At 25.4% G+C, this 10,104-nt stretch overlaps 2 protein-coding genes across 3 annotated transcripts in view; one reads left to right on the plus strand and one right to left on the minus strand.

Moving 5' to 3' along the window:
- Positions 1–1,775, plus strand: part of LOC126894073 (uncharacterized) — an 18,512-nt gene extending 16,737 nt beyond the window's left edge. The window contains exon 4 of the mRNA XM_050664751.1: positions 1,699–1,775. Coding sequence (XP_050520708.1) covers positions 1,699–1,721 — 23 coding nt within the window. The 3' untranslated portion in view covers positions 1,722–1,775. The remainder of the gene's footprint in view (positions 1–1,698) is intronic.
- LOC126894076 (uncharacterized) overlaps positions 1–10,104 on the minus strand; it is a 79,484-nt gene that overhangs the window by 8,697 nt on the left and 60,683 nt on the right. The window contains exon 2 of one of the 2 annotated variants that reach the window (XR_007701307.1): positions 530–676. The exons of the other annotated variant lie outside the window; for it this stretch is intronic. The gene's annotated coding sequence lies outside the window, so the exon portion shown is untranslated. Of the gene's footprint in view, positions 1–529; positions 677–10,104 lie in introns of those variants that run through there. 2 annotated transcript variants of the gene reach the window in all.

Below are 10,104 nucleotides of genomic sequence, written 5' to 3' on the forward strand. Positions count from 1 at the left end.
TACCTTACCAACTGTAGAAAATGAACAATTAAGAAAATCATTTAATTAATAACAAAATGTTTAATTTATATACGATTAGGACATATTCCAATGAAAATAGACGATGTAATGGAATTAATTCCTGGATTTGTTAAAATATTAATTAATAAATTAGCTGATGATTTGCGAAGTCACGCAAATAACGGATATATTCCTTTAGGGGATGCACGTGAAATATTTGAAAAACATGAATTAGATAAAGAAATACGAACCCAAACTCTATATAAAGTGGAAACGACGNAATTAGATAAAGAAATACGAACCGAAACTCTATATAAAGTGGAAACGACGAGGGATCAATTACTTAAAGTGGAAGGTAATTTTTTTAATTGTGAATAATATTAATGTTTTAGACTAACAACTTTACAACTAAAATAAAAGTTAGACGTTTAAATATATATATATATTCCAAGAAACATGTCTAAATCTCATTTTACATTTGATTTACTCAAAACAATATATAGAGTACTTAAATATATCATTATAAAAATCAATGAATTTTCAATATACATTAAATACATTACTTCTAGAAGAGTTATGTAAAAGTATGAACTTTCGTTTTAATTAATGAGAGCCTATATTATATGAAATGATTTATACAACTATTTTGATTTCATCGTTTTGCAAATATTCGTTCCTCAAAAAAAAAAAAAATCACATTGCTTAAACTGTGTGATTTATTAATCATAGCACCCCCATTTTTTTATTAAATGTTTTTTTTTTAATAAGAATGCATATATTAAAATATTTTTTATTTTTATGAACCAATATTAATGTAAAGTCTATTTTATAAAAAATTATTTCTAAGAGTAGATTTTAGGAGTAACTTTCAAAAGTTAAACAGGAACCTATTACAATTATTTTACTATTAATTGGAGTATAGTCTGTATTAAATGTTGACTAGTCTCTAACCTGTTTAGTATTATTATTTTTTGAGTTATTATAGTTTTTATTTAAAAGGAATGCCCAACGTAGAAGAATTTTTATTTGTTCGTTATGGTCAAATAACAGCAACGCTAAACACTACCGCGCTCCACACAAATACTAAATCTTGAAACTCCAATACCTCAAAACTATCAATTTCCAAAAAAAACAAAATTACTTTCTTAATTATTTTTGTTATACTTTTCTACTCTCCAAAAGTATAGGGTGGTTATATCATTGTTATGAGGGCTACATTTCATTTTCAATTCTCCCTGAAGAATATTTTTAATCATAATAAATAGTAGAAACGTACTCAAAATTATTTCTAGGTGTGATATGTATAAGAACTTTCTTTCTTCCAAAATACATCTTAATATATATCATATAAAAGACGATAATATAATTAATATATTACAAAATAAATTTTATTTTAGTAATTGAGGTTCTATCAATCATAAATCTCTAGTTAGGGATCTCAGTTCTTATAAATATCAGCATAAATATTTATATTACTACTTAAATTACTTCTGATCAATTAGCACCGGAAATTATATATTAAATATAAGAAGAACCTGAAGTAGAATTTATAAACAATTATGGTTCCAGTTAATGATTATCGCGTTGAAAATTAACATTATTTCACTTTCATAAAAACGTTTTGTATCTTAAATGTTTTTATACAATGCTAAATGAAATATTTGTGATAGTAATTAACAAAAATTATTTTTTTTTCAGATATCATAAATCTCTTAAAATGAAATGTATTACATTATTTATATATAAAGATCTATAAATAAACTTCTACTTGAGTATTTCTTGTGTTAATTATTTTAGCTTCGATACAAAGCTGAGAAGGAATTAATTTTACTATGATGTGTTTTTTTTTTTTGTTGCCACTTTTTCTCAGCTCTCACATGACCGGTTTCTTTTAACAATACGCCAAAAGAACACAAATCAAATCTAGTTGAAGTCAAAACTCTTAAAAATAGAAAAAATTTCGTCGTTCTCCGTACATGGGAGAAATCTCCAAAAAAATTACAATTTTTAAAATCCGTAAATTTTGTTATTTTTTCATTTTTTTTTCTTAAAACTACCATAACTTTTTTAAAAATTATCAAATTAATATAATTTGACTCTAAACTTGCCATAAGGATTACAAATACAGGTTTTTTATTACATCAATATTCGCAAGTACAGAGCATTTATTATCAATGGTAAATAGCACATTGTTGTGAGTTTATAAATACTGGAAATACAGAAAGTATATATATTGATAGTCATTAATGACAATAAACATTCCGCGACTATGACAGCGACGTCATACAACACTAATTAGCTACCAGTATTTGTAATCCTTTGTATATTATACATGTATATTACCTCAAAAATTTGAAACTTTAAATGTTTATATCTAATAAACTAATAAAGTTTTATTAAAAATTCAAATGTCATTTACTATTAAATTAAAAACACAAACAATTTATTAAATTCAAAATGTGTGTGTACCATTAAAAAAAATAAATTTGACACAATTACAAGGTATAAGCGATGAACTTAATAAGTATTAAAAAATTAATAAATCAAGAACAATGTAAAACTAAAGAAAACCAAAAAGAATGTTTAAATTATATTTATTCTGTAAGTAATTGAGTGGGTTATGATAAAAAAAGCACTCTATATAGTGTGCCTCAATTGATTGATGTGCTATTCTCAATATATTTTAGTTTGGATGCGAAGCTGAGTAGTTATAAATTTTACCATAAAGTGCGTTATTTTTAAGTCTGTACATGAAAATTCTCAGCTCTCACCGGCCTGATTTTAATGAGCAATAAGCCATAAGAATAGGATTATAATCTAATTAAAGTTATCAGTGTTGAAAATTAGTAAAACCCCCTTATTTTTAAAAATTAAAAAAAATATCTTTAAATTACAATACCGTAAAAAGGTATTTTCAAAATTATTTTTCTGCATTTTAAAACTAGTGTAGTTTTTTTTTAAACTCTTATTTAAATAAAATTGTAACAGAGTATAGTAATAATAAGAGAGTACGCTTTTTTTGAAAATCCGATGTAAAACATAAATACTTTAGAAAAGTAAGACTTATAAATAGACCACTACCACGCAGAGACAATTTTTTTTTCAACTCGATATTTGAAAATATTCTAGAAGGTCTGACATTTGACTTTAAAGTCAACAATAGTGATATTTCTGTAAAAATTCATCACTTTTTTCATTTTGTTAAAAGTCTTTCAAAAATACACTGATTCTAATGAAATTGTTAAATTATTCACTATTTATTGATTTGCATTGGAGGCTTATTATGACAGTTACGTTAACCACTGTCAGATATCATTTATACTTATTCCCACTGTGCCGTGGACCTATTGTGTTGGGTGTATTAATCGTGAAATAATATCAATAAAAAAATGCATATAGATCCATGCATATTACATTAGATTGATATCAATGTTTGATTGACTATATTTGACATTACTATCATAAATATTAACATGAAGGATTTTTTTTTCAATTTTTAAAGCCGATATGTTCATATAGATTTAATTCGGGTTGTTAATAGCAGTGATCATCAAAATCGGTTCAGTAACAACGTAGAAATACTATGGACAGTCATACAAAAAAAAAAACTGATTATTGTAATATCGATACCATATCAATTTTAAACCGAAGATTTTACATTTTAAACTACTTCGATGACAACTATAATCATCATAATAATGAAAATGATTTTAATAAAAAAATTACAAATTTTTACTGATTGCTTATTAAGATTTATTTCTAATTTTTATAAAAATGAGTGAAAAATATTTTAACAAAAGCATAATTAAAAGGACGAAAGTCTTCAAATAAACATAATTACATGGTGACAATAAAATTGTTTTCCTTCTGAAGAGGGTGATAAAAATATTACTTATGAATACCTCCTGACGTAACAATACTCTAATATGTCACTGTAGTGTAAAAGCTCAGTTATTACGGAAGGTCTTTTATCCTCTTACGCCATTGTTGAGTTGCCTCCTTTACCTAATAGTAAAATTTCAAATTCTCACGAAAAACTATCGAAAAATAGTGTTGGTATATGATACAGATGTGATTGTATGTTATTGGATGAATGTTCAACTTGGACGGAAATAGTTCATAGCTCATTTGGAAGTAATCAAAATATTGTTGAAGAACCAATACGTTGCGTTTTAAATATCATACAGCTAGATAGGTGCCTTACCCTAGACGATATTATATATAAACTACCTCTTCACATCGTATTTAATAATAACTTTTACTTTATATACACTAACGTGATGAAAATATGGTTCTCACTGAAACGTTTCTACGTTTGATCTCTTTTAAATTTGTTTTTTACGAACTTTAAATACGAAAATACAATGCAAATTGTTCAAATAATCGATTTGTTATGTTTTATTTTAAAAAAGATGAATATATATATATATTAGGGTGACCTTTAGCTACATGAGAGGTTTTTTTTTTAATATTTGTAAGTGCCACCCCCTAGAATTATTCGAATACATGAAAAAATAAATTGTACAAAATTTGGAGACGATTGGTCAACTTCAAGACGTGCCCCAAGAGGGTTAAAAAATACCCCCCCCCCCAAGGGTGATTTTTTAGTTTTTTATGTCTATCTCAAACATTTTAGCTTTTGCGAAAAAGTTTATTTGACCTTTTTTGTAGGTATACAATTTTTCTATAAAAAGTATATATACAAAAATTTTCGAAAAGTTCTTATTTAGCCCTAAAAAAATAAAAACGTATATGTTCTATTCTTACCGTTAAAACTGTTAATTTATAAATCGTTCATTGTAAAAACATAAAAAAAATTCATTTAACCGTTGTTTCAAATTTAATTTTCTATACATTTTTAATTCGACATTTTTTCTATTATTTACTATTCAAAACCTACAATTTTTTAAATTTTAATTAAAAAAAATACATCAGAGTAAAATTAATACCGTCTTAGTTTCACAAATTTATATACAACCAGAAACTATTTACAAAAAAAAACGAACTAATAAAATTTACTACATATTTTAAATAATTTATCTTTTTTAAAATTCTTGGGACAATGTACTTTTATTGTAATTAGGAACACAACTCCGGTATTCTGTTACAATCTGTAATAGGTATTGTTTTTGTGCTTCATCTTTTGTTAAAATATTATTATACTCCTCTATGAGTTTCACGTTCCTCTCTGCCAAATCATTTATAACTTTTAAAATATTTACTATTATTTTTCCTCCGATATATTGACTGTTGTCTTTCCACAACAAAGGATTGATATTTAAAAAATCTGTTTCAATATCATGTCTTTCAAACAACTTTTTTGACTCAGTTGAAATAAAATCATCTATACTTTTATTTTTAAAATCATAAATTTCATTTACTCCTACTACTATACGTTTGTTTGAACATAGATCGTCTTCCCGATTATTTAATGAGTTTACCATTTTAATTTTAGTATCTTCACATAAATCATCATCAAAAAATGCTAATGCTGCCGATTCGGATACTAAGTACCATAAGTGACCCGAAATTTTTTTTTAAAACTACTTTAGAAATATCTTTATCTATTGTTTCATAATCAATTATATTTTTAATTAATTGTAAATCTAAATTTGGCGCTAATGCAGCGTCGATGCACTAAACCAGTGTTTAACATATAAATTTGTAATAAAAATACATAATAAACGAATATTTAACTCTTTGATTGACAATTCAAATTGTCCCCGAAACAAAAAAATTTTCAAACAATAAATGGCCTTGGCCATCCAACGAGCATGATGGATTGGGCCAGGAATTTTAAAATAAATTACATGCAAATGTTTGGACGTGATATTTTATACTTACCATGCATACATCACATTTATGAAATTATATTGAAAAGTGCTTTTGAAGTAAAATTTAATACGTCATCTGAGCCAGATGTTCCTATTTTCAATAAATTCCAAAAGTCTTGGCAAAATATAAATAAAACAAATTACTTAAGTGCAATAGAAGATACTGTTATTTTAGAAAAATTAAAAACAAAAAAAGATGATATTTTGAAATTTAGTTTTGAACAATTAAAAAATGCCAACCTCGATATGACTATAAGGAACTTTTAGAATTGGTCATAATATTTTTTGGTGAAACACGTTTACATAAAATTTATTTTAAAATTCCTGGCCCAATCCATCATGCTCGTTGGATGGCCAAGGCCATTTATTGTTTGAACATTTTTTTTGTTTCGGGGCCAATTTGAATTGTCAATCAAAGAATTAATTATTTAAATAATATTCGTTCATTATGTATTTTTATTACAAGTTTATATAGTTTCTAGTTGTATATAAATTTGTAAGTGAACATTATTTTAGCTTCAATGTGAAATTAAGACAGTATTAATTTTACTCTGATGGGTTTTTTAATTTAAATTTAAAAAATTGTAGGTTTTGAATAGTAAANGATGTATTTTTTTTAATTAAAATTTAAAAAATTGTAGGTTTTGAATAGTAAATAATAGAAAAAATGTCGAATTAAAAATGTATAGAAAATTAAATTTGAAACAACGGTTAAATGAATTTTTTTATGTTTTTACAATGAACGATTTATAAATTAACAGTTTTAACGGTAAGAATAGAACATATACGTTTTTATTTTTTTAGGGCTAAATAAGAACTTTTCGAAAATTTTTGTATATACACTTTTTATAGAAAAATTGTATACCTACAAAAAAGGTCAAATAAACTTTTTCGCAAAAGCTAAAATGTTTGAGATAGACATAAAAAACTAAAAAATCACCCTGGGGGGGGTTATTTTTTAACCCCCTTGGGGCACGTCTTAAAGTTGACCAATCGTCTCCAAATTTATTTTTTTATGTATTCGAATAATTCTAGGGGGTGGCACTTTGTAATTTTTAAATTTTATAAATAAGGGACACCCTAATCTATATTAAACAGCTAACTATGATATCAGTCTAAATATCGTTGCAAAAGATTAAGGGGAATTTTACAAAAAGACAGTTATCTTGATCACGGTTGATAACGCGGAGGTTATGATCACCGTTGAAGATGAACTGTATTATGTAAGTGGTGGAATCTAATCTAACCCTTTGAATCACGGTTGGTAAAGCGTAATTACGAGCACCGTTGCAAAGGATTAAAAAAGGAATATTTTGGAAAAGCTAGTAATCTTGATCACGGTTGATAACGCGTAGTTACGAACACCGTTGAAAATTGTATATAATAAATATTAAGATGTAAGGAAAAATATAGAAACTTACTCAATGGAACGGCGAATGAATGAAAACTAGTTGGCAATTAATATTGCATTCACTAGTTAAGCGCAGTTATTAATTAACATATAGAAAATAAACTAGTAGAACAATTTTAAGAATTATTAGAGATATTGTACAAGTAGTGACGGTGTACTTTATACTACCCGTCACCACCTGAGTAGTGTAGAACGATCGCCCATTGATAATTTATTTTTTAATACCCTCCAATGAAAAAAATGCGTATTCTAATTCCCTATTTCATTTTCGACTTCCCATTAAGACTGATATGTAACATAAAATAAATTACCAACATTATGGTAAATATAATAAAAATTAAAAAAAAACATTAATTTATATTCTTTTGAATAAAGGTTGTCGAACAGCGCTGTCCAGCGGACTTTCTTGCAACTGTCATACAATGCTAAAGCTGTAGCGTAACGCTACAACTCTATATTCACTTTATTCCCTAAAAAATAAAGAAAAACATATTTAATTATCGTAAAATACAACGTATTTAGAAAATTGATATCAATATTGTTTATTGTCGGCGTTTCCTAAAAATCTTAGTAGATTACTATTATTTTTGTTTATTAAGAGTTGTTCACCCAATAACTCTTAATTATCAAAACAATTATAATATTTCCAAATAATTAAAATTATTTTACCATAATGTAATTTTAATGTAAGCATTCTATTAGTTATAGAATATTTATGAGTGTAATAGTTAGGTCAAAACTAAATAACAATAATGTTTTACATTAGGCTTTACCTAGCTGGGGCTCCGCCCCAGACTTGATACCTTTCGGGCCTCAACCGCCTACAGCGTATTAGGTCCTTCAAGCTGTCCTTAAGGGTAGGCCACTGATTTTAGTAAAAGTACCCGGCGTAGTCGGGCATGATACGCGATTGTTAAAAAAATATAACTCCAAAAGTAGTTTAGCTGAAAAATAGTCCCACTTATAAACTAAATAATAATATATCTACAAAATACTAGGTGTATTACATATTATTATATTTCATAATTACCCACTAATTATTATTCAAAACAACAGGTAGGTAAGAGAAAACTTCATAATTATTAAAAATATTCTTTAAATGCCGTGCTATAAGTAAAAACAATATAAAATTAAAACAAAATTGACATGTGCAAAACAAAATCATATCTTACAAAATACTATGTACGTGGACTTAAAATAAAATTTCAAAATGCCAACAGATTTCAACGAAACTTTCAGGGTATCTTTGGAATGTCTCTAAGTAATTCTGGTAATAATTTTAGGTTTTAAATCGAAAAATGCTGGCAGCAATGACCGTTTTCGATAACATATTTAAACGCTTCAGTGTGCTAAAAAAATTTTTCTCGTTTTTGCAAAAAATTTTCCTGAAATAACGTCGTCAAGTTATTTCATAAAAAAAATGTATTAATCGGACATCATAAAGTGATTTTTCAATGTTTTATTATATAATAAGATATTTGTAAATAAAATCAAAAGAAAATTATCCATTCAGAACCAAAAAAATCCAACTACACAACCATTTTTATCATCTTTCATTGTACACTAAACAGTAAAAATATTTTGAAAGATTGCCTTTTTGTTGAGTTCAAAATATAAATAAATAAGCTTATTATAATTAAACAGCTTCATATCGAAGCTAAAATTATTGATAAAATATTCACAATTACTTTATTGATCAATAATGCTTTAAAAAACGTTATCTAAAAAATAATGAGTATAATTAAAAAAAATATATTATAGTAAAAATATTATTTATTAATTTATATTTTTCAAAGAGTTTCTGTCTGGTTCTAGAAATTTTTTTATTTTAAAACTATAAAAAAAAATGTTACATTACATGTTAAAAAGCAAATTTGAAATCCAAGCAATAAGTTTGAACTGTTAGCTCCATATTATTTTAGTTCATGCAAATTTCATAGGTACTTTTTATTAGGTGTTTTCTGTAGTTATTCACTCCTATTAAATATAATTATAATCTCGACCTACTAATCAAAATTATAAGAAATGAAAGTAAATTATCAAAAAATAAACAATTTTTGATGATTATTGAAATCATAACAATTTATTTATAATATAATTGTGTATCTAGGCTATCAAATGATAACACCGTCCAACACATTTTTGTACCAGATAATAAGATATTCGATATTCATCAAAGTGATGTACAACACATCAATATTTTGTGGTCCGTCAATTATAAATAAATTACAGTTTTTTATTGATAAATATTATGAATTCATTTCATAAATGTTTTTATTTTTTGTTGTGTAGTATATCTTATTTATACAATGGCAAATTATTTTAAATACTTCAATGATAATTAAATATAGTGTAGGTTTTAAAAAATATTATCGAATAACGCAGTTCTCCATCAACAATCATCTTCCAATAAATAAAGGAATCTAAAAAAAATGTTTTATTTATAATTTACTTAGCCATGTTATTGGACAAACAATTTATTGAAATAAATCAGTTTATCTAACCAAATCGCACTTTAAAAAATTTAATATCATTAAAAAGTAAAAATACATTATTATATCAATATGTTTCAGATGACAATATATTTTTTTGATAAAAATATAATTTTATAAATAATAATAATAAATTTATTTTTGATAAATTTTTTTTATAAAAATTGATGCATGCACTCTTCATCTCTAGTAATACCGGCCCCAAATTTGTTACCGACCAATCATTTTCTTAATTAGATCATTTTTTATTTTACGAGCTAGTTAAATATGTATGATGCCATTTGAAAAAATTAAGTTGACTTCCCGATTAAAGATAATTCTAAAAAGTAATTATTATCTGACAAATCAAAAAATATATAAAAAAAAA

The sequence above is a fragment of the Daktulosphaira vitifoliae genome, unplaced genomic scaffold (assembly GCF_025091365.1).
Source record: "Daktulosphaira vitifoliae isolate Bord-2020 unplaced genomic scaffold, ASM2509136v1 Scaffold_1, whole genome shotgun sequence".
Lineage (NCBI taxonomy): Eukaryota > Metazoa > Arthropoda > Insecta > Hemiptera > Phylloxeridae > Daktulosphaira > Daktulosphaira vitifoliae.